This window comes from Ahaetulla prasina, chromosome 12, assembly GCF_028640845.1.
Source record: "Ahaetulla prasina isolate Xishuangbanna chromosome 12, ASM2864084v1, whole genome shotgun sequence".
NCBI lineage: Eukaryota > Metazoa > Chordata > Lepidosauria > Squamata > Colubridae > Ahaetulla > Ahaetulla prasina.
Window position 1 is genome coordinate 5,757,765 of NC_080550.1, and position 25,217 is coordinate 5,782,981.

The 25,217-nt window shown below is 38.7% G+C and overlaps 1 protein-coding gene across 6 annotated transcripts in view; it reads right to left on the reverse strand.

Annotated features, from left to right (window-relative positions):
* Positions 1 to 25,217, reverse strand: part of RBL2 (RB transcriptional corepressor like 2) — a 73,670-nt gene that overhangs the window by 42,829 nt on the left and 5,624 nt on the right. For 2 of the 6 annotated variants that reach the window (XM_058155001.1, XM_058155004.1), the window contains exons 3-22: positions 24,967 to 25,167; positions 18,673 to 18,737; positions 16,687 to 16,815; positions 16,115 to 16,275; positions 15,953 to 16,017; positions 15,600 to 15,786; positions 13,447 to 13,613; positions 12,944 to 13,053; positions 12,098 to 12,201; positions 11,052 to 11,189; positions 9,834 to 9,998; positions 9,579 to 9,690; positions 7,678 to 7,953; positions 6,483 to 6,754; positions 5,329 to 5,505; positions 5,181 to 5,252; positions 4,443 to 4,545; positions 3,702 to 3,907; positions 3,040 to 3,204; positions 67 to 2,451 (exon numbers count right to left, since the gene is read on the reverse strand). In XM_058155001.1, the coding sequence (XP_058010984.1) occupies positions 2,281 to 2,451; positions 3,040 to 3,204; positions 3,702 to 3,907; positions 4,443 to 4,545; positions 5,181 to 5,252; positions 5,329 to 5,505; positions 6,483 to 6,754; positions 7,678 to 7,953; positions 9,579 to 9,690; positions 9,834 to 9,998; positions 11,052 to 11,189; positions 12,098 to 12,201; positions 12,944 to 13,053; positions 13,447 to 13,613; positions 15,600 to 15,786; positions 15,953 to 16,017; positions 16,115 to 16,275; positions 16,687 to 16,815; positions 18,673 to 18,737; positions 24,967 to 25,167 (3,046 nt within the window). In that variant the 3' untranslated portion in view covers positions 67 to 2,280. Of the gene's footprint in view, positions 1 to 66; positions 2,452 to 3,039; positions 3,205 to 3,701; positions 3,908 to 4,442; positions 4,546 to 5,180; positions 5,253 to 5,328; positions 5,506 to 6,482; positions 6,755 to 7,677; positions 7,954 to 9,578; positions 9,691 to 9,833; positions 9,999 to 11,051; positions 11,190 to 12,097; positions 12,202 to 12,943; positions 13,054 to 13,446; positions 13,614 to 15,599; positions 15,787 to 15,952; positions 16,018 to 16,114; positions 16,276 to 16,686; positions 16,816 to 18,672; positions 18,738 to 24,966; positions 25,168 to 25,217 lie in introns of those variants that run through there. The other 4 variants (XM_058155003.1, XM_058155002.1, XR_009151904.1 and 1 more) reach the window with 3 other exon arrangements.

Genomic DNA, 25,217 nt, shown 5'->3' on the forward strand with positions numbered 1-25,217 from the left:
CTTAGGAATCTTGCTTGAGATGGCTTGACTAATGTGTTACTAGTGACATCTTACAAAAAAAAAATAAAGACCAATCATGGCAGAAAGTTCACGTTGTGGTTGTTTTCTTTGGATAAAATATTTGCAAAATTTAAGTATGAGTTCTTTGGAATTCTGATTTGCCGACTATAGAAAAACCTCAAGATAACAGGCCATTTAACGGAAAAGGGCTTCTATCATGCCCCCAAATCTGTTAAATCAGGAAATACATCATTTGTATAATGGTATCAATAGTTAATTTAAGCGCATCTTCACTACTTTGGATGCAAAGCTTCTTGCCTCCAGAAGATAACTGGATGGAAATTTTGAATCCAAAGTCTATTAAGTGAGGGAAGGATTTTACAGGGTTTAACTATGGCTTAATCTAGGGGACACATAATTATTTCCCCCCCCTTTTGAGAAGTTATGAAGGCAAGAAGCACAGCTGCTGACAGTGCCTGATGGAAAGCTAAATTAGTAGTGGGTTTTTTTTTTAAATTAGACCTTTTTGGTTTTTTCCTTTTCTTTTCTAAAACTTACGAATCACCCGAACGGGCGAAACTTACATGCACCAAAACTTGCCCTATTTCATGACCGATTTATTCAATTTATGCCCAGTCGATCATTTCATGAAGCTAAAAATCCCTCTTCCGATGCCTATATTTAGATACTCTTGGAGCAATTTTAAGAACAGCACAGATCTTGTTGCAAATGCAATCCAGGGCAAAATTTTGGCAATATTGAACGTGATCGTATTTAGTCTTCAAAGTGATCATTCAATTGCCTGAACACCTTTGTTAACTTCTCTATAGACTCAATTTGATCCTTTATGGGGAGGGGGGGGAATGGAAATTTTCAGCATGTATTAGAAACCACATGAAAGCCGTAGTCCAGTGGAGGAGCACACATTCTTATGCATACAGTGAGTGTTAGGTTTAATCCATGGCATCCCTAAAAAAAAAAAAAGGCTAGGAAATGGTCTTACTGCATGCTAGTGAGCCATTGTGATCACAAGTAGGCTAGATGGTGACCTCTTCAGGTTATTTCTTCTACATCATTCTTCCTGACCTCCGTTTAAAACATGGCAACCGGCCAAACAGCTGCAACGATAATCCAGGATGGCCAGTGTTTTCCTCATTTTGATAAAGAACCCACACAACCAACTGCTGCGATAAAACTAAGAAACAGGGAAGGCTAACAGTCCTATCTTAAAATAGTCATACCCGAGAGTTCAGTAGGACTTCTGTGCGCTTCCAGAATAAATACAATTCAAGCAGTTTTACACAGCTTTTCATCTTGGGGTTTGCTATTTAAAATATATATATATATATTTTATATCTATTTTTCAAAAGTGCCATTGCCAAGGTTGCAAAACTCTAATTTGCATTTGAGAACTAGTGAAGTGCTACCTGCTGATAGGAGCTGACTGGAAACATTGCACAGCTAAAATACAAGGAAATTGTGGTGTATATATACATAATATTCCCATATCACCTGAAGGGCATAGAAGGAGAGGAGAGGAGAAAGGTGAGAAGAGAAGAGAAGAGAAGAGAAGAGAAGAGAAGAGAAGAGAAGAGAAGGTTTAAATCTTCCCCTTCTCCCCTCCATTTCAATTTCTGGTCTGTCTCCAGTGTGCTTTTTAACTACTGCCTGACAAATGTTCTAAGAATCTTCACTCCTAATTTAAAAAGAAGGTTCACAGCAGTTCTGAACTGGGTCAGATAATTAGTCACAGCGCTGATTCCATCACTGCTGACTGCCACATTTCCAAATGCGATTAAAATACTGCAGATTCTAAACACGACACTGGATGAGACCCAACTAGCTAAAAAAAAAAAGTAAAAAAAAAAGTTAACGGGCTAATGTAAAAATACTTTGTCTCTCCAGTTCTAAGATTAAAACCGATCCCTTCTACCAAATAAATTAAAAAAAAAGGATGTAAACTGGATCGATTGTCGCTTGACGGGATACATCCAAACAAAGCTGGTGTGACTTGCAGGGTGAGGGAGGAAATAATGCTGCTTCTTCAAACTTTCCGATTGTCTTTGAGCAGAAGACATCCGTGGTAACGTAAGCAGAAAACTCCTCCCTGGATGTCAGGAGCATCAGGCTCACAGGGGTTTAAAAAAGGACTTCCTTCCTGCCCCAAAAATGTCTTGGAGATGTGGAAGTCGTGGCTTCTATTATTACTGGTCAAATGTTAAGAAAAGCCCCAGATAGCAATAAAAAAGAAATCAATCAATCCTCGGCTAGTCTTTGACATCAGTGAGAGCCTCGGTCGTTGGCCACATCTTGCAACCTTCTCAACAGGGCCGTGTGGTTTTCCGGACACATGCGCTTGGCTGGTGATTCGGCCCCCTCCTCTAAGACGATGCCCCTCTTTTTCGTGGAGGTCTCGCCCGTTCTAATCATGCTGTTAATCTCTTCAAGTCTCTGAAATGTGCAGTGAGCAAGAAAAACTGGTCATTTCCCCCCCCACTTTCCTCTGAAAATCCAACTGCAAAGATTAATCTCTACATCGCTCTTTTAAACCACTGACACCGTGCTGAACTTCTTGCAATCCCCTTAAGCAACGTGGCTGAGGTTGCTTCAGTCCCCTGCTCTGTAAATTAATATTTCAAGATCACATCTCAAATCCCCATAGTTCAAACAATAGCTTTTTTTTTCCCCGTCTCAATCATTGGTCTCATTTTTAAAAAGGCTCCAATCAACATTCATCCTAACAACTTACAGCTTTGGAAAAACATTAAATACTTGAATAAAATGACTGAGAAATAAAAGTTTGCATTTTATCTTCCAAATATTTCTTTCTTTCTCTCTCTCTCTCTCTCTCCGCCTTCCCCCCATCTCTGCCATATAAATAATGACATTCACTGACAAATATAGTCAGCCATGAATATTTATAGAAAAAAGATATACAGCTTGCTAAAGCATGTAGTTATTGATTTACTAAAATGACATAAGATTTCAAAATACTTAATGGGCAACAGCACCACTGAGTGATCAAACAGCAGCTCTTACCTTTGATGGGCTGCTACTGAAATAGTAGAATATTTTCTCACGCCGAGAGACTGGACACTCATTTTTGTGGGGAGAAATATAAATCGGGTGGTTTTGGGACAGTTGGACTCTGCGTGGAGAGCCGCTTCTCACAAACGGATATGGAGACAAGGGAGGAACATCAGTCTGATGCAAAAGAGCAATAAAATGCATATTCAATTAACAAGCAAGCACAAAAAAAAAAAAGCGTGGAATGCATTTGACACCTTAAAGCACCACAACACATCCACTTGGTTTTGGGGTTTTTTTTTTACATTCATGGTCCTGAGCAATTTAGAAATTCTATATGAGAATTGTGATAAGTTTTCGGAGTTATCAGCTTTTAAAATTTAGCCTACAGGATACAAGAATCCCCTATGCCAAATACAAGATGGTTCCATTTTGTTGTAATTCACCTTAGAGATTTATTTGCAATGGACTTAGTAAGAGAGCCCTCTTCTTACTATTTCCAGTTTCTGCCCAGATCACGTCAATATTCACGCACGCACCCAAAAATAGATTGGTTTTTTTTTTTAAAGTAAAATATTGTAATGGCAGGACGACCTGAGTAACTCCAGTTGTTAATCAGACAGATAGTAGCTTACATATTCTGAAGAAGGAAGGGGGAAAAAAGGGTTACTTACTCCGTTGGCCGAGGAATACTTCAGGGCGAAGTCTTTAATTCGGTCTGTGTAGACATTATTATAAAACTGAATCAGGTCTCCACGTTCTTCTTCCTCAGTGTCGCTGCTGGCTCCGGTCAGTCGCGTTGGTGTTGGAGGTGCGCTACTAGGCTGCGGAACAGGCAGGGTGCTACTCGACCTCATGACTGGGCTGGAATCTCGGCTTGCTGCAAAGACCGATTGCGATTCACTGGATTGGATAGTTTTATGAAACCACTGTCTATTTTGGCCTTTTTTTTTTTTAGTCTAGTTGTCAGGGTTCCAAGTAATACACCCGGAACAATCAGACTCCGAAGCAGGTAGATTTCTCAAAGAACAGTTATTGAATCTATCATATTGGCACAGACTCTAAAGGTTCCCGTGGCTTTCACCCAATTAAAAGTTTTCCCCTTTTCTCAAACAGTCACGTGGTCCAATCAGGGTGCTGTTCAATTGCTTGGTAACATCACTCCTCCTCCTCCTCTCTTCAGCCAACTGTTGGAATGTCCTTGGTCCCCAGGGGAAAGTATCTTGTTTTGGCTACAAACCCCCATCTCTCTCCAACTGCCCCTCCCTAACCCTCATCCGTGTTGTGGCAATACTGAAGCCTCAAAGATGGCCTCAGTCAGGCCAACTTCAGAGTTGACACTAGTAGTTAAGGCAACAGGCTAGAAAACGGGAGACCTTAATAGTGCTAGTCTTCTATTTACTACATTCACTTACTTTGGTCCTTATTTTTCTCCACTGGGGAATTCTGCGGATTGTTTGCGTCGCTGGTGCCAGAATTCCTTCGTCTTCTGCCTTTAATCAATACACTGCGGTACACCTTAAAAAAGGCAAAATTATTTCAGAAGGGAAAATGGCCTTGGTGAATAAAAAAAATGAGCTTTGTATGGGAGAGTTATTCTTCTAACAACACCAAGCCCAGCTAGATGGAACTCGAAATTTCAAGTATAAGCAGCACAAATCTGAGATACAGAGGGAAGCGTTTCTGTATTGCATTTCACAATAGTTTTATAGAAGGCCCTTTTTTTCACTAGGTAGGACTGGACAGATATGACCTTCTTTAATAAAATTGGGTGCTAACCTTGAAGGCTGCGCCAATATCTGGAATTTTCCCCTTAAGGCTGAACTAAAAACTCATGATTGAAGAAAATGAACTCAATAAAACAACTGAATGTAGTATTGAATGCAGGAATGAGAATGGTGCAGTGGCTTAGAGGTAGAGCTCTCGCCTCACAATCAGGAGGCTGTGAGTTTGATCCTAGGTAGAGGCGGATATTTCTCTTTCTGGGCACACTGAGAATGTATCTGCTGAACAAAACTCTGCATTGGCGACAGGAAGGTCATCTGGCCAGTAAACACTCCGCTCGATTCAGTTGCCTAGGCTCCACTCTGCAAGGGATTATGGGGTCATTAAAAGAAGATGATTGAATACTGGAACAAAGAAAATGTTCTCACGTGGCTTTTGGCCTGGGGCTGCATTCGATAGCAGCGCATGATGTTCTGAAATGAAGTGTCTTCTTTGGTAACCTGGAATGGAAGGCATCCATTAACACTAGGTATTTTTTTTTATCTTCCAAGTTAAATGAAATTGGTGGAAATTTACCTTTGCAATTACATAAACAGCACACATTAACAGCTGATCGAGATGTCGGTCCATCATGAGCTCCGAACATTGTACCAGTGAAAATTCAAAACAGGTCCAGATCTTCTTTCTCAGCTCGTCGGAAATATCCAGCCTGATACAGATATCCCGCAGACGAACGCTTGCTAAATAAAATACCTGTTGAAGCCAGGAAATACTATCAGAGTTAGAAGACATATGGGTTGTTGTTTTTCATAGAATAATGTTTTTTCCGCATCCAGATGAAAAATTATGAAAATGCTTCACGGGAGTACAGCGTTCGGGAAAAGACAGGGGGAAGAGTTTTCTTTGCAAAACATGCCATATACTTTAATTGTGTCAATAGAAGAGAATATTTTTGGCTCAGGATTGAACTGTGGGATCCTTGGTGCTCTCTGAGCTTGAATGTTTTCTTGCAGACGTTTCATTATCAAGCTCGGTAACAACATCAGTGATAGTAAGGAATGAGGTTTCCTCTCATTTTATATGTTAGTGGCTTGCTCTGTCAATGTTGGTAGGAATGGTCTTGGTAGTTCCTTGACTGGGTTTACGATAGTTATTTTTATATATTATTTTACTACCTCACCTTTGTTATTTTTTATAAATAACTCAAGGAGACAAACATACCTAATACTCTTTCCTCCTCCTCTTTTCCCCACAACCACCACCCTGTGAGGTGGTTTGGACCGAGAGGGTGACTAGGCCAACGTCACCCAGCTGGTTTTCATGCCTAAGGCAAGACTAGAACTCACAAGGCTCCCATGGACTGTGGAATGGTCCAGAAGTGGGTTGATACTGTGCAATCTGCCCAGAGACTGAGTCATAATTGTTGGCCACGCCCCCATTCGTGTCCGTTGGGCCCAGTTTTCGACTCAGTCTTCTGACAGAGACACGTTTGACAATTACTCCTGTTTCAATCCACTTCTGGACATTCTGGACACTTATCGTATCAGATTTTTTTCCCCCTGCTCCATTGCCCCAGGCAGGACTAGAACTCACAAGTCTCCTGGTGATTGAACAAAAGTCACCCAGCTGGATTTCCTGACTAAGGCGGAGCTAGAATTCCCTGTCTCCTGGTTTCTAGGCCAGCACCTTAACCACTACGGCAAACGGTCTCTTTTCCAGGGTCGATGTACCTTTCTAAAGAAGAGAGTGAGTGAGCCAGCTTTTCGGGATCTGTTGCCACCACTACTGATCTGTTGCTTTTGTCGTCGTTCTCCAGGATGGGCCACCTGTTGGAGCTGGCCTTGCAACTGAAGGGTTGGGCCAGTCATCTGCTGAGAACTCAGCGTGCCAGCGAGGCTCTGCGCACTGAGAGGTGGGATGGAACTAGACAGTGACTGAGTCTGCCCACCAACGTTGACGTGGACCGGAATGAATGTTATGCCCCCATTTTCATTGGCAATGCCTGTCAAAGGAAGTGGAAATATATATATATATAATCCTAAGGTAAAGGTAAAGATAAAGATTCCCCTGGCACATATATGTGTTGGTCGTTCCCGACTCTAGGGGGCGGTGCTCATCTCCGTTTCAAAGCCGAAGAGCCAGCGCTGTCTGAAGACGTCTCCGTGGTCATGTGGCCTGCATGACTAAATGCCAAAGGCGCACCTTCCCATCAAAGGTGGTCCCTATTTTTCTACTTGTATTTTTTACGTGCTTTCGAACTGCTAGGTTGGCAGAAGCTGGGACAAGTAACAGGAGCTCACCCCGTTACGCGCGGCACTAGGGATTCGAACCGCTGAACTGCCCACCTTTCGATTGTCAAGCTCAGCATCTTAGCCACTGAGCCACCACGTCCTTTATTATATAATCGTACCGCCAAGGAATAGATTTGGCAATTGGTATTTTCCCCCCTTTGGACAGGAAAGACCCCCCCCAAATTATTTTAAGTTGGAAAACTAGATGGAAGACCCCTTGCATTCTAGACATAAACTGATTCAACTTCTCCCCTCAGGATGCCACTATAGAGCATTGCATGCCAAAAAATAACCAGACTTAGTTTTTTCTCGTGCCATCATTCTGCTAAATAGCTAATCCCCACAGCACTGTCTTAGATCTAAGGATATTTACACGTGCACTAGTGCTATATTGCTACCCATCCTTCCCCTTTTCCTATCCCTTCTCCTATTGGTATCTTACGATTATATTACTTGTTGTTTGTATGTACACTGAGAGTTTATGCAGCGCAGACAAATTCCTTATGTGTCCAATCACACTTGGCCAACGAAAAATAGGCTGCATTCTCGATGTTAATGTGGTCCTTCCTTAGCCACCAGCCGTACCACAATTTAAGGAAGCATTATTTCTCGTCCGTGCGCTAATCCACCTCACCTTGCACAGGTATGGTAACTGTCTGTCCGTTATTTGCAGTCACCGTGGCGGTTGCCACGGTTACCAAAGTCTGTCCAGGCACCGGAGTGACAGGGATGGTATCGGAGGAGACGTTCTGCACAGGCACAGTGCTGATCACAGGTGGCTGAGAGACCCTCACAGGTGTCCGAGGGGCCTCCCCGGAGGAGTCGTTATCGACAAACAGCCTCCTTCTGGTAGGGTTGGTGGTTGGAGAGCTGTACCGTTCGTAGAGGGTGGCTGGAGAAAACGAAATGCCTGCAGAGATCACAAAGGGAAGGGCGGGGGGGGGGGAAGCAGATGTGATATACTATATTTTTTGGAGTATAAGACGCACCTTTTCCCCCCAAAAAAGAGGGTGAAAATCTGGGTGTTTCTTATACTCCGAATGTAGCCCCACGCAGCTTCTCAAACTGCGTGGGGCTACAAACAAGGTTTCAGAGGCTGAAAGAAGCTTCAGAAAAAAAGCTCCCAAACAGAGCTTCAGAAAAAAAGCCCCCAAATACAGTTTCAGAAAAGCAGCTCCCAAACAGAGCTTCAGAGGCTTTTTTTCCTGAAGTTCTGTTTTGGAGGCTTTCAGAGGCAGGAAAAAAAAAAGCCAGAAAAAAAAAGCAAGGCACAGAGCTCACAACCAAGGAACCTGTTGCTAAAATTCACCTCTGGGAACAGCTGATTGGGGGTAATTCTGGGAGGCCAATCCACCTGCCAATCATCTTTTTTCTTATTTTCCTTCCCAAAAAACTAAGGTGCGTCTTATACTCCGAAAAATACGGTAACCTGGGTAAAGAAACTAAGGGCAATCTCAAACGGCTTGTATCACTGAGCTCTTTTAGACATGCCAGCAGTTCAAGAAGCAGAGCAGAGCAAGCGTGCAACAGTTCATGATTTGAAAGGGCTTTAACCTCATCTCTGGGCCCTACACTGGATAGGAAGATTAAGGAAAGAGTGGTGTGGTGGCCTAGAGGTGGAGCTCTCGCCTCACAATCAGGAGGCTGCGAGTTCGATCTTGGGTAGAGGCAGATATTTCTCTCTCTGGGCACAATGAGAATGTATCTGCTGAATACAGTTCCATACTGGCAACAGGAAAAGCACCCGGCCAGTAAACAGCTCCATTCAGTTGCCCAGACTCCACCCTTATGCAAGGGATTACAGGGTCATTAAATGAAGTTGATAGGAAGATTAAGGAAAGGAAGGATACAAGGGCGGGTCATAGAAGGGAGACAGTAAATGCGAATAGCTTCCTGAGACTTATGACCACTTTCTAACTTAGCTCAAGATGCCACAACAACAAAAAGATGTGGCCTCACTGAATAGCCACTCGTTTACAACTGCTCAAATTTACAATGACCATGGAACATCAACTTTATGGCTCATAAAGCACTCCCAGACATCATAAATGGACACACACACACCCTGTCCCATAGCCGCATGTCCAACAGGTCAGTTTATGATCTAATTGTGGCATTTTGCAGTTCTATGACTGCAAATGTCTTTCTGCTGATTTCTGGCAAAAAAACAAAAAACAAACATCCATTCAAAGGAATGGGTTAGCTCAGGGGTCTGCAAACTTGGCTCTTTTAAGACTTGTGGACTTCAACTCCCAGAGTTCCAGGAACCCTGGGAGTTGAAGTCCACAAGTCTTAAAAGAGCCAAGTTTGCAGACCCCTGGGTTAGCTTTAACAACCACTCTGAAAAAAAGATGAAATATTACTTCTGGTCATGTGGGTGCCTCAACCTACATCTGTAACGACTCACAACTGTAATCCCAGGCTCAATTATGGTGGTAAGTCAAAGACTACCTGCATTAATAATATATATTTTCCCAAAACTGGAGAAATTTTAAATATAAGCTTATTATCTTCTGTAAATTTGGAAACGCTTACCCTTTCCCTGTGTTCCAGTTTCAGCACGAACTTCATTTAATCTCCTTGGAGTTAAAGGGGAACCAGCCACGCTGTTGCCATTTGATCTTTCAAAATACTGAGGTGGCATCACCTAAAAGCACAAGGTATTTCATCAGGATTTTATAGATATTTAGGCATCTAAGAATTCCCATTGCTCAAAGTCTTTTGGACATTTCTAGTAAAAGTCTTTGTACAAGTCACAAAGGAACAAAAGAAAAGAATTTTGTCTTCTACCTCTTCACAGGTAGGAACCTTATTTTCATTTTCTTTTATTTTATCCCAGAGTGGAGATTCCGGTTTCCATGCCAGGCTTTCTAAAATCTGTTCTTCAATGTGGTTGAGATGCTTCACCACTTCTCTGCAAAGGCCATCTTCCGCTCTGATCAGGATCTCGATTACCTGCAATATATCGTATCAAGTCTTTATTATGGACAAGGATCAACAATAAAGAAGGTGGGGTACAGTCATTCAAAAAGCAGGAGAAAGTACATCAGTCTAAGAGCCATAATTAGAAAAAAAACTCAAAGATAAGAGTACATAGAAGGACCAAAAGTCTAAAATGAATCTAAAAGGAGAGGCCTGAACATTAGATGTTTATAGGGCAGCATAAAAAAGCAATGTTTATTTTATTTATTTATATCCCGCCTCTATTATTTTTACAAATAGCTCGAGGTGGCAAACATATCCAATGCACCTTCCTTCTCCTATTTTACCCACAAGAATCCTGTGAGGTGGATTGGGCTAAGAAAGGATGCCTGGCTTTAAGTCACCCAGCTGGCTTTCATGCCTAAAGTGTAACTTGAACTCATGGTCTCCTGTTTTCTAGCCTGGTGCCTTAACCACCAGACCAAGCTCTCTAACATGTGGCAGACTAAATCTATCACCGTACAGAGCACTGTAGTCTGATGAACTAAATGCTCACTAAGACAAGCTTAAGCACTGCTGGGCGAAACCTGGCAACATGATATATTATAGCAGGGTTAGTATCTGGAAGCAGTGTAGTATCTGAATGGAAGTGTAGAATTGTCCTATGTGTTCTGGCTCTTTATGCAAAATGCTGAGATGAGGGAGTATGAACATCTCTGCATTGGAGAAGCACATAGGCTGCAGCTTCTGTGTGTCCAGAGTAATATGGCACAGAGGAACATACTGCAGGAAATGACCAGGATAAGCTTGAGGGTGGGGTCAAACACATCATCAGTATGGAATCTCTACGCCCTGTAAGAGCCCTAAGTCCAGCCTCCCTTGAAGACAGTTGTCTCTTATCTGGTGCCAATTTTCCTTGACCGTTAGTAAATCAGGTAGCCTGTATATAGGTAGCATGGAATAAACTCCATCCCGGTTGTTGATTTCTTGCGCCTGACACATGCCGCTCTACTCTTGTTTTTCCTGGCCTGTGCCTTTAACAGCAACTACATTAATTTGTTGCAGCACTTCACGCAAAGGATTTACCTTATAAAAGTGGAAGGCAGGAACATCAAAAACATCTGTGATGAATGGGAAACTATCTGCTGTCTTGTAGGAGTAAATAATTATTTCAAGGCAACAGGCCATGAGGGACTTATGAAAGACATCGTGCTCCAGGATGGCCTAGAATTAAAAAAAAAAAAAAAAAGAGGGCAGGTCAGTACAAAAATCAGATATTTATTGTTCGTTAAGATTATCATGTGCCTAAATTGCCAAGCATCGATAGGTTGTTTTAAAATGCACCTGCAATGCTATCTGTCCATTAAGAAACATACACAAAGCGGATTTAAGTGGAAGGGGACACTGAAGAAGCTTAGTAAAACATCCTGATTACATATTAGGTAAAGGTAAAGGTTCCCCTTGCACATACGTTCTAGTTGTTCCTGACTCTAGGGGGCGGTGCTCATCTCCATTTCAAAGTCGAAGAGCCAGCGCTGTCCGGAGACGTCTCCGTGGTCATGTGGCCGGCATGACTCAATGCCAAAGGCGCACGGAAGGTGGTCCCTATTTTTCTACTTGCATTTTTTTTTTACGTGCTTTCAAACTGCTAGGTTGGCAGAAGCTGGGACAAGTAACAGGAGCTCACCCCGTTTCGCGGCACTAGGGATTCGAACCACTGACCTGCCGACCTTTCGATCGACAAGCTCAGCGTCTTAGCCACTGAGCCATATTGGGGTGTCCTAAACCTTGTGATGATCAGGGCGAAGTTTCTTTCTGTGCACGTTTTTCAGCTGTGGGCTCCTCTGCTTTTATCTGTTCCCTAAGCAAAATCTCCTATTCTCATCTCTCATCACAGTTGGTTAAATCATGGGGGCTCTCTTGACATTATATCCCTTTGCCAAATTATCAATTGATTTTTTCTGTGAAAAGCAGTGAACAAACTGAAGACTGAATGTATGGAATCAGTATGGTTAAGTATCAAATTCTGGCCAGTTTTGCATCTTATCTCAGTGTTCTATGCTGCATTTTCCTGTAGATGCCATCTTTTTTTAAAAAGAGAACATTTATGCAAATCACTGGACTGTACTTACAGATAAGTCAGCATCTTCAAGTCTTTTTTTTTCTTGCTTTAGGACGGATTCCAAAACCTTATAATAAAGGACCTCAGCAAGACGGAAGTGTTTACCAACAAGATCTGAAATAATCGTGTAAACATAAAATAAGCACTGTTTACGCATAATATTTTAAAAAAGAAAAGAAAACTTTCAGGGGGTTATGAACTACCAGTAAAATAATCATTAAACACACACACACACACACACGTGGGTCCTTTCTCCCTCAGAACTGGTTTCTTGAAACATGAACTATTTTAAGATCTCTTGAAATGAACAATAATTAATTAAGAATGAGCTTGTAAAGAAACAGAATTCCTATTATACATCATACCTCATATACGCTAAGGAAGGAATAATATTGTAAGCTTCCCAGAGTTACCCTGTGCTAAGTGGCATAGCCAATGAATTTGATAAATAATAATAAATGATCATTCTTCTATTGTGATAAAATGTAAGAATATACCAAGTAAAAATGTTAAATTAAATATTTAGTTTAATACAAGGGTGAAATCTACTTACCTTCCTTACCGGCTCGTGAGTCCACGCACTGCGCATCACATGTGCGCACAGACCTTCTGCACATGCGCAAAACCTTCTGCGCATGCACAGAAGGAAAAAAATCACATTACTTCCTGGTTAAAACCAGGAAGTAATGACACCCAGGCGGGTGGGCAGAGCTTCGCCCTGCCATTGCTACTGGATCACCGAACTACTGGCCGTTATCTCTACCGAATCGTGCGATCCAGTAGCATTTCATCCCCGGTTTAATACTAAAACTAGAGTCTTCATGGAACACAAAACATAGCAAAAACTCTTTCTCACCTTTGGGGAAGTTCCCAGATTCTCCAGAAGATGGTGCCTTTTGAGAATAAATTTCATACATTTCTTTCACTCTATTGGCAATGGACTGAGAAGGATCCCTGGAACACCCCCTGTCAACGAACAAGTGAATAATGTAGATTTGCCACTTTTGAAAGAAAACATCTGTATGTGTATGTAGTTTTATACAGGAGGCTTTTAAAAACGATGCCTTTATCCAAGCATTTATCACTAAAAGAAATTAAAACCTGTGCTTAGCTTCAAAGATTTAACTTTGTACGGTGTTGCAGTGTTCACGAATTGATTTATTGCACACTTAACATCACTAAAGAACACAGTCCACTTTGGGGATTTTTTTTAAAAAAAGCATATAATATCACATAGAATTCTTAAAAAGAGTGCCACTTCACCAAATAAATCCTGTTTAAATTTCAGCCACCTGCCCAATTTTGAATCGTCATGTAACCCACCTATTTGGGAAGTGGAAGGAGGGCGATTCTACTGACCTCAGAATTTGCTCCAGATTCTCACTAGGGGCATTCTTCAGCCCTGCCAACATTGTGTGAAGCCGTGTCAAACAGTGGGTCGCGATGGAAATGGGGCTTAAGTAAGGATCACTATCCTTGATGTATTTCCGGCCAGTAAGAGGTGTAGATATTCTGAAAGATTTTGTCTAATCAAAAGAAACAAAGATGAAAGGTGTTTCAAGAAAGTTCCTGTGCTTTCAACTAAAATTTGGATTCAGAAAATCCACCTTCATCAACTCCAACCACGCTTATCCCTGGTTATGCCTTCTTTGGACTGAAATCTGCCTCTTTTTCTAACCCATAGTCTCCCTATTAAGATATCTATAGAGAGCAATGCCCCTATAAATTGCGTAAGAAAAAGAAGAAGTACAGGGTCAAAGATAAACTGTTGGCATTTTCTGATAATCTGGGGTGAAAATGGGCACTATGATTGCTTTAAAGGGACACAGCAATTAACGGACAGACCAGTAGCTCTTAATCAGGATGCGAGACTGAGAAGTGATATATATGATAAGCTAAGCTAATTAAACTTGGAGGGATCCTTGGCGGTCTCTGGGTTTAGCTGTTTTCTTGCAGACATTACCCAACTAGGTGATGATACCTAGTTTGGATAATGAAGCCTCTGCAAGAAAACAAGCAAGCTCAGAGATCACCAAGGACCCCTCATATCAACTTCAAGTACAAGCTTGATGGACATTACCTTACTGATGACCCCCACCCTGTCAAAGACCTTGGAGTTTTCATATCAAATGACCTAAATGCCAAAGCCCACTGCAACTACATAGCAAAAAAGGCTCTAAGAGTTGTAAACCTAATTTTACACAGCTTCTTTTCCAAAAACTCTACACTACTAACCAGAGCATACAAAACATTTGCAAGACCCATTCTTGAATACAGCTCATCCGTCTGGAACCCATACCACATCTCTGACATTAATACAACCGAACGCATCCAGAAATACTTTACTAGAAGAGTTCTTCGCTCCTCCAAAAACAACAAAATACCTTATGCCACCAGGCTTGAAATCCTGGGATTAGAAAATTTAGAACTCCGCCGACTCCGACATGACCTGTGTTTAACTCACAGAATCATCTATTGCAATATCCTTCCTGTAAAAGACTACTTCAGCTTCAATCGCAATAATACAAGAGCAAACAATAGATTCAAACTTAATGTCAACCGCTTCAAATTTGACTGCAGAAAATATGACTTCTGTAAGAGAGTTGTTAACGCTTGGAACTCATTACCTGACTCTATAGTTTCTACTCAAAACCCCAAAATCTTCAACCAAAAACTGTCTACTATTGACCTCACCCCATTCCTAAGAGGACTATAAGAGCATAAGAGCACAAAAGTGCCTACCGTTCCTGTCCTATTGTTCCCTTCATTATATCAAATTAACATAGTTGTTGCATACTTTTGCTTATATATATATATTTCTTTTATGATGTGTTGTTGTTTTATGTCGATGTTTGTGTATACTGTTGTGACAAAATGAAATAACTTAAAAAAAAACCTGTGAGCTACCAAGATTTACCCCTTATTGGTTAATTTAAATTTTAATAACTATGTTAAATGAAATAATGGAATGTTTGTCAACGGATAAACATCCTCTTTAGAATAAAAGAGCTTTTTCGTTCTGTCCCCTTGGGTAGGTCCTAGATCTGTGATGGCGAACCTATGGCACGTGTGTTCAAAGTGGCACGCGAAGCCATGTCACCCAGCACACAAGGCCTTGCCCGTTTGTCTTCCGGATTTCTGGCACGCATGCACATGTGATGATCAGCTGTCCTTCGCGTGCGCGGCAGTGCCAAAAACCGGTGTGTGTGCACGCACCAGCCAGATGATTGTTGGATGCACATGCTGCCAGAACCTGGAAGTTTGGCTTTTCCGGAGTGCAATCCCTTCATGCACATGGCAGTACCAAAAACCGGCCTATGCATGTGTACCAGCCAGCTGATTGTTAGGCACACATGCGTGCGAGAACCCGGAATTTTGGCTTTTCCGTAGTGCGGCTCTGACGAGTGTGTGCACGATGTTCGCCATCACTGTCCTAGATTCTGTTTGATAGAACTTGAAATAAGACTGATCATCATGGAGCTAACTTCAGAAGAGACCGTGTTTAGACTCACCCGTTCAAAGTGTTCCTGAAGATTATATTTCATTTGTACTCTTTCGGCTGTTTCCATCTCCGAAGCTGTGTTTAAACATCTTCGCAGGGTTCCGATTTCCTCATCGGCATCTTCTCCAAGAAAGATCCTCTCATCTAGATTTCCAACTGATAGTATGTATTCCTCGTAGGCCTTGTTGATGGCCTTACTGGAATGAGAAATGGGAGAAAGGCAAGGGGCTGATCGAAGTATAAATGCTTGCAAACGTTTTTACAAGCTTACATAAAATTGTGAAACCCAACCTGAGTCACAAGTGGATCCTTTGTACCCAGAAAATCCTGAAATTAGTAGTACCATTGTTTTATGGTACTTACAAGCTTTCTGCAAAGTTTCCAGGATCCAAAAAACCTGTCAGGTTCTCCTCTTTTCCTTTTAGGATCTAAAAAAAGAGTGGGGGGAGATAACTGAAGTTAACCATCAATAATGGAGCTATAGTGATTCTGAAGATAGGTTAGAATTGTTATCCAATGACACACCTTTTTCTCAAAGAGTTTTTTCACATAGGGCTTCCAGAAATGTTCTTTTATTCCCTTGGCTTCCAAAACCAAGCCATCGTGCAAGGAGCAGAGTTTGTCAATGATGCAAGGGGCTTCAGACAAGAGCTTAAAATCCTTACTGTGAAAATCTTCAGGCAGCCCTTTGTAATGGTTAGGTGGGAAGAGGGCAAGAGAAAGAGAAATGAAAAACATTTTTCTATCTTCCTAAATGGACAAATGGAAAAGAGAAAAAAAAACCAACCTCCCACAAACAATCAATTTCCTGTGTGTAAGATCTGTTGTTCTTTTAAAAGCATGAAGCGATTTTCTTGCTCTTCAATTTTCATCAGGTCAGTTAGTTAAGTCTGAATATGAATAATTTTCCTCTATGGTAAGCTTTTTTTATGGTAAGCTTTTAATAAATGACTGGATATCACAAGAAAGCAAATGGGCAAACCATTTAGCACAATATTTATACAGCATTTTGCTAGCCACATTTTAAGATTTAAATTAATTAAATATAAATTATAATACTCAGAAAGCAGTATAATAAAAAAAAGTATTAAATTTACCCTTAAAACTTGGATTCAGAATCTCCTTACGATTTGGGCACTGCAAAGAATTCCCATAAACTAAATCAAGGACGCACAGTAACAGATGGTATGAATTTACCAAATCATCACTGATCATAGGGAAATTGCCTGTGAAATTCAATATGGAAACAGATAATATAATTCAACAGAAATTTATTTATTTTTAACCTAAATTAATAAATTTGTACACCACATTTTTTAACAATAACCAGATGAAATCTTGAGAACATATGCCTACATTTCAAATAAATCAATTCTTTAGTTTGTGGTTTGTTTCAGACTTGCTGTAAAAATTTATTAAAATGTTAGGATGAATATTATGATGAAATCCAAAAATATTCAGTTATGCACTGATCTTGATATAGAGAGGAGAATTAATACGGTAAATTTGTACGAAGCCATATTCTTTAAGAATGATTTTCTCTTAACCAAAGTTAAATATCAGAAAGTAATGTTTCTAAGCTTCAAATGAAGTCTTTCACTTCTTAAGTTGAGTCTATTTCCATTTGAAATAAATAGACAAACTAAAATATCACATCTATTTAATAATAGTTTCAAATAGTATGTGTTATAAATTTAGACAAGCGGAAGATAATTATTTAAAAGGGGAAAACTAAGTATACAAAATTAATAGTCAATGTTGCTAAAAATCGGTTTACGGGAAGTTAGTATTTGTCCTACCATGTGCCTTCATGGGAAAAGCAGTCTGAATTACAAGGAGGCAAGACATCTGCAGATTTTCCACGCAGGAAATGATGCCATCCTTTAAGCTAGAAAGCCTATCACTCAAACAAGCCCAAACCTGCCCTTTGAAGTATGGTTGCTATGATAAACAGCAGAAACCTCTTCACCCAACAAAAAGAAACAGAAACAAACTGTGTCTGTATGTATTTTGAATTCCTGGACTTAGAAGTATTATAAGTCATTTTCCTCACTTTAAGGCTCTGCGTATTTATAAGGTGGGGTTATGTATTTTATTGTAAACAGACAAAAAGTTAGTTCTGTACTTCTCACTTACAGAAACCTCTACCGTAATTTTTTTGTGTGGTTCTATGCCTTCAAGTCAGTGCTGACTTCTGGCAACTCTCTTAATATTGTTTAGCAGATGGGATTTCTTTCTTAACTGAAGGAAAGGGTTTTTCTAACTGTGTATTGATATGTTGTGTTCCACACAATTGGAACATATTTTACTGGTATGAACTTTAACAAAACCTTATTGAACTGTATTTTTCAAATATTTTAAAATAAAAGGCTTGAAATTTTAAAGAGGTTTTTATGTTTAAAACGTCTAGGAAATGGCTTTGCAACATTATGTGAAGTGTTTGTTTTCTAATACTTACCATTAAAAACTTAGAAAAAAGCTCACAGAATATTTATTTTAGATACAAAGGCATATATAAAGAGTCTTTGAGTGGCTCAGACTGCTAAGACAGTTTGTTATTAACAGCAGCTGCTTGCAATTACTGCAGGTTCAAGTCCCACCAGGCCCAAGGTTGACTCAGCCTTCCATCCTTTATAAGGTAGGTAAAATGAGGACCCAGATTGTTGGGGCCAATAAGTTGACTTTGTATATAATGTACAAATGGATGAAGACTATTGCTTGACATAGTGTAAGCTGCCCTGAGTCTTCGGAGAAGGGCGGGATATAAATGCAAATAAAAAAAAATATATAAAGTGCAAGCTTGTCAGCATAACTATTCGCAATTGGTGTAAACCTATTCTATAAAATCGTAGAAACATTTCATACTGAAAACTTCTGGCTCATAATAAAAATAAAACTGAGATGCTCATTTAACAGTAAAAGGATATTTTACTAATTTATCAAATCTATGTATTTATCCTATTCCAAAAGATGTCCTATCCCAATCTTTCTGAAAGCAAGGCAGAAATATAATGGCCTGGTTGTTACCCAGCATCATTACTGTTTTTACATTCTAATCAATAGGGGAAAAAAAACAGTCTTACCTTTTGCATAAACAAAGAGGACCCAGGAAAACTGGAAAACTTCAGAGACAGTGCAAGGTTGCCTCCTTTTTAGAAATGTAGCCATGAAAAAGAAACAAATGTATTATGTTTCAATTATCTAATAAAACATTTCAAAATGTACACCCCAGAGAATGCTTATATTTATCTATATTCAGCTGGACCACGGAAGTGGTATACATGCGTATTTCTTCTTTAATTTGACAGCCTGGACCTTTAGGCTTAAAAAAATGAACTATTGGACTTCCGGGTGGCTCCACCTCTTCGCTGAGCCCTAATTAAAGGGGCTCCGCACTGAACATCGTAAAAGCCAGGAAAAGCCGGCTTTAATCTTTTTCTCTGGATGAAAGAGGAAAGATAAGAGCAGCAGGAAATGTTGGTAGACCTCCCCAGAGGCTTTGTTTTAATTAAGCAGAGCCTCGAAGGGTCGACGGGTCCCATAAATATTCCTGCCCTCCGACTTCAGTGCGTGCCTGCAAAAGCAGGAAAAGAAGAAAGTGTCCATCTCTGCTAATTGTCTTATCTTTATGGATCTCTTTAAGCAGACGGAATGAGTGCCAGCGGACAATTATTGGATTGCAAGTATTTTTGATTTCCTGACTTCTACCTTCTAAAAAGAAATTTTTTCTTTTTTTCCTTTGTTTTAATTGACTCTTAAAGATGGCACCTGAACGGGAGTGAAGTGACGAATGGAATTTTAAACAGTCTGTGCAACTAAGTAGATAAGATATGTTATGTGTGGATTTTAATGAAGTGAACTGAGCTCTCCTATACTTAAAGGGAAAAGAGAAGTTTCTAGACTTATATTTTGTGAATTTTAAAACTGAAATGGCTACTAAACCACCTAAGACTGGGGGCAGAAGGGTTCTGAACCAGCTTTAGAAGATCTGATTAAAGAGCAAGGAAAGTGTCTGAAGAAAGGTTTAAGGAGATTATGGATAATAATGAGAAAATAAGAGAAGAAATAAAAGAGAATAATAAAAATAAGAGAAGATATCTTGATGGCTTTTCAAGGTTTGGCAAAAGACTGGAGGTGGTGGAGGAGGAGGTGCAAGAAATTGTTCAGTCAAATCAACAAATAGAAAATAGAATGGGGAATGCAAATCAAATTGGATAAAAATGAAGATCAAGTGGTGGTGATGCAGTATAGAATGATGGAAGGAGCTCTGAGAATTAGAGGTTTGAATGAGGACAAAGGGGAAGATTTAAAAAAATTTTTATCAGAAGCTCTGGCTGAATTTATTGAACTTGATCCACAAGAGGTTGCTTATCAAATTGACAAAATTTATAGAGTTAATTCTTGGATTGCTAGGCAAAAGAAACTTCCTAGAGACATTGTGGTTTATTTTTTGAAAAGAACAGTGAGGAATCAAATTTTGCAAGTTGCTTTTCAGAAAAACTTGAAAATAGCGGAACAGTAGTTGAAGGTTTTGAAAGAGATTCCTCCCAAGATGTTAAGGGATAGAAAGGACTTTACATTTTTACACAAGAACTTAAGAAATACCAGATTCAATTTAGATGGGAGGTTCCAGTTGGCTTGACAGTATATTATCAGCGAAGGCGATATCGTATTGCCACAGTGCTTAAGGCCAAAGATTTTCTTTCTACAGTGCTGAAATTTGAAATAGAAATAATAGAAAAAAGAATTCAAGACACTCAAATGGGTGTGGAAGCTGAGGTGATTCCAGTGATGTTACCATCTGAGGAACAACCACAAGAACAAAGACTGACGAGGGAGCCCTTAAGCGTAAAGAAAAGGAGCAACAAACTCAAAGTAAAGTTCAGGATTCTGCTACAGAAGCGGTGGGAGGAGCACGGCCGAAGATACGGGAGGACGATCTTCAGTTGATTGCTCAAAGGCTTCAGCAGCCCAGTAATGGCAAATAAAATCTTGACTTGGAATGTCAATGGTTTGAACTCAGCTCAGAAGAGAAGAAAATATTTCATTATTTGAAACAATTTAAAATGATGTTATTTGCTTACAAGAAGCATATTAAATTATCAGATCAAAAGTACCTAATAAACTCAAAGTTAGGTAAACATTTTGTTGCTTCAGCTTTGGAGAAAAAACATGGCATAGTGGTTTATTTGAGAAAAGATATACCAGCCAAGTTAATAGAGGCAGATATTCACGGAAGATATATTGCTATTGAACTTACAATAGAAACAAAAAGGACTCTCTTGCTTGGTATATATGCACCCAATCAGCAACAAGAAAAATTTTATAGAATGTTATATGATAAGTTGATTCTATGGGATTATAAATCATGCATTATATTGGGAGATTGGAATGGAGTAATAGATACACGAAAGGACAAGAAAATTTCTTCCAAGAAGATACCTGCACATGCAAAGCTGCCTAAATCCTTTTTTGATATGATAGAAGATTTCGAGTTAAGAGATGTATGGAGACTGCGAATTTGGAGGAAAGAGACTATACTTTTTTCTCTGATAGGCATCAATCCTTCTCACGTATTGATTTTATTTTAATTTCTAATGATTTGCTTTTTAGGGTGAAGAAAACTAAGATATTTCCAAGATGTTTGTCTGATCATAGTCCTGTTTGGATGGAATTGCAATATGGAAAAGAGGGTAGAAGAACTTGGAGATTAAATGAAAATTTGTTTAGATATCAGGATAATGTAAATCAATGTAAAAAGCAGATGAAAGAATTTTTTGATTATAATTTGAATAATGAAACATCGATAGAAATGGTTTGGGACTGCAGTAAAGCTTTTATGAGAGGTGTATTAATATATCTTAATAATAGACAGAGAAATAAGCAACAAAGACAGCGTAGGTATTTAGAAGAGGAAATTTATAAGAAACAACAATTATTAATACATAATCCACATGATCAAAAACTTAAAGATGCAATAAAGTTACTACAGAATCAATTTAATATGATAATGGTTGATCAGGTGGCAACAAATATACAATATGCCAAACATAATACTTTTTGTAACGCAAATAGACCTGGTAGGTGGTTAGCATACACTTTAAGGAAAAGACAAAACAACGTACTATAGAAAAATAGAATACAAAGGTAAAGAGAGATATCAACAGGATAAAATTAAAAAGCTTTTTAGAATATTATACAAATTTATATCTTAAAGATAATATATTGAATAGGGATATTGATAATTATTTGAAGGAATATAAGGTTAAAAATTTAACTTTAGAACAAACGGATGAATTGAATCGCCTATAACCTCGGAAGAAATTATTTTGGTAATTAAACAATTAAAATGGGGAAAACTCCTGGTACAGATGGGCTCACAGTTAGTTATTATAGGAATTTACAGGATGAGATGTTAGGTCCACTTAAGGAATTATTTAATCAGATACAACTAGGAGAATTCCCCTCATGGAGAACCTCTTTATTTCATTGATACCAAAAGAGGAACAGGATTGTTCTAAACCTGGGAATTATAGGCCAATCTCACTTTTAAATAATGATTATAAGATTTTGTTAAAATAATAGCTAATAGATTAATGTTGATTCTGCAGCGAAGAATTCATAATGATCAATCTGGATTTATAAAAGGGAGACAGATGAGGAATAATGTTAGGCAGATTGTTAATTTACTGGAGTACTTAGAAAAGAAAAATTTTATTCCAGCAGCATTTATTTTCTCGATGCAGAGAAAGCTTTTGATCGATTGCATTGGGATTTTTTATTTAAATTAATAGAAAAGATGCAATTTGGAGATGGTTTTTTAAGAATAATTAGGGCAATTTATGGAGAGCAAACAGCACAGATTATAATCAATGGTAGCTTAACAGAACCTTTTAAGATTGCGAAAGGAACAAGACAGGGATGTCCTTTATCACAATTATTGTTTATTTTAACTCTAGAACCATTATTGGATAAAATACGAGAAGTAAAGGAGATAGAGGAATTAGAGTTAGACAGTATGAATATAAGTTAAGAGCTTTTGCAGATGATTTGGTGATTACTTTAACAAACCCTATAAATTCTAGTAAATCTTTGTTGGAAATAATTGATCAATATGGGAATGTCTCAGGGTTTAAGGTAAATCAGAAAAGACAAAAGTGATAATAAAAATATGGCCAGACAACAGAAAGAAAAACTAGAAGAAGTAACAGGATTTGAAATTGTAAAGAAGGTTAAGTACTTAGGGGTTTATATTACATCGTCAAATGTGAAATTGTATAAGAATAACTATGAGGTTTTATGGCAAAAAGTTCAGAAGGAGTTGATTGCTTGGAAAAATTGCAATTATCTTTGCTGGGAGAATTGCTGCTATTAAAATGAATGTTTTACCTAGATTTTTATTCCTCTTTCAGATGATACCAATAATTAAGAAAGATAAGAATCTTGAGGAATGGCAGAAGGGAATTAACAAATTCATATGGGAAGGTAAAAAAGCTAGGGTTAAAATGAAAATAATTCAAGATTCTCGGAAAGGGAGGTTTAAAATGCCTAATTTTAAATTATATTATGAAGCAGCTGCTCTCTCTGCAATAAGTGATTGGTTTAATTTAACAGAGGACAGAATTTTGAATATAGAAGGTTATGATTTGCTATATGGATGGCATGCATATTTAATTTATGACAAAAAGTGGATAAGGCCTTTAAAAATCATGTGCTAAGAAATGCCCTTCTGCGTGTTTGGAAAAATACTCTTATAAACTAAATTATAAGGTTCCTATATGGGCAAGTCCTAGACATACAGTAGAAAATATAAACATAGAACAGAATCAGGAAATGATTACATATAAAGATCTTTTGTATACTGAAAGAGGTAATTTGCAGTTAAAATCTCTGCAAGTATTAAGAGAGGAAGGGAAAAATTATACTTGGTTTCAATATGAGCAACTACGTGCTAGATGGAAGGGAGATCAGAAAATTGGTATAGAGCAGAACGAGGGAAATTTGGTAAAGCAAATTAGAAATCAGTCTCAGGAGCATATAAAGAGATTGTATAATGTGTTACTTGAAATAGATTCTGAAAGGGACTTGGTAAAGGACTGTATGATAAAGTGGGCACAAAATTTTCAGGAGCCAATATTATTGGAAACGTGGGAAAAAATTTGGGTTAGAAATGTTAAATTCACGCAGGCACAGAATCTGAGGAAAATTTTATAAAATGTTTTATAGATGGCATCTAGATCCTAAAAAATTATCGTGTATGTATCCAGAAATGCAAGCAAAATGTTGGAGATGTAATTGTGATGACGCTACATATTTTCACATTTGGTGGACTTGTAAGGACATAAAGGCCTTTTGGATAAAAATTTGGTGGATTTTACAAAATGTTCTGAAAAGAAGATAAAGTTCCTGCCGCAATTTTTCTTGTTGGGAATTATTACGGATTGTACAGTAATTGAGACTAAATTGATTTTAAATCTAATAACTGCAGCAAGATTACTAATAGGACAATATTGGAAGAAAAAGAAGTACCAACAATAGAAGAATGGATATTGAAAGTTGCCAATTTGGCTGAGATGGCGAAGATATCAGCCTTTTGAAAGACAATACGCAAGAAAGATACTTAAAGGAATGGAAAAATGGATTGACTATATTCAACGTAGATATCAGACTAAGAGTTATCAGACTGTTTTGAATGATTATGATGTATTATTTTGATTGCTTTTGGGGAAGTTAGGAATTGATGATTGTAGGGTATAATTAAGTTGGGACGAAAATTTTTAGCATATGTTTGTTTTATTTTTAACTATACCTTGTGCTCGTTCCGGGAAGTCGGGGGAGGGGTTGCGAAGGGAGGGGGGAGGGGGGGGAAAGGGGGAAAAAAATTTTGTAAAACTTTTTGAATAAAAAAAAAAAAATGAACTATTGGTGCAGATATTATACTTGTATTTATTAAATAAAGCAATGATCATCGGCCCTTAATGAGCATATAATTTTACCTTATCAGTTACAAGCCTAGTAAGCAGAGTGATCAGTGGAAATACAAATTAGTATAGATTAACTCAGCAAGGACATTTCCTAAGAAAACCGTTATAAAGGAGACGCAGACTATGAATTGCTAATATACTTAAAAATATCACAAATCAGAAAGAACAGGTTTGAAGCTGAAACAAAGTCTTAAAGCTGTAAATCTTGGAATATGTCAAGAAAACATAGGTAATAAATATAGGTGGTCCTCCATTTATGACCACAACTGGAAACTGCACTTTAATCAGCCTCGGATAGTTAGTAAAGAATTAAGCAAAGAGCTCGCTCATACTTAAAGAACCAGACATGTAATCTCCTTGGGAGAATTTTGAGTTAACAACATGAATATATACCTTTGTTTTCTGCCTCTGGGTGGTCTTGGTTGGTCATCTTGTGGGTACTTGAAAATATCCTGAAAAATGGGTTCATACTTCTTAAAAATTACAGCAGAAACTGTAAAGTTTCTTTCTAATCTTGTGGTACGTTCTCTGAACTGGGAGGGTAGGTCTGCCATATCTTCCCATTTCTTCATCTTGTTAAAAAACTCTATCAAACTGAAGACATTTGCGATGGTCAGAAATTTTAAACTTAAGAAACGTTTACA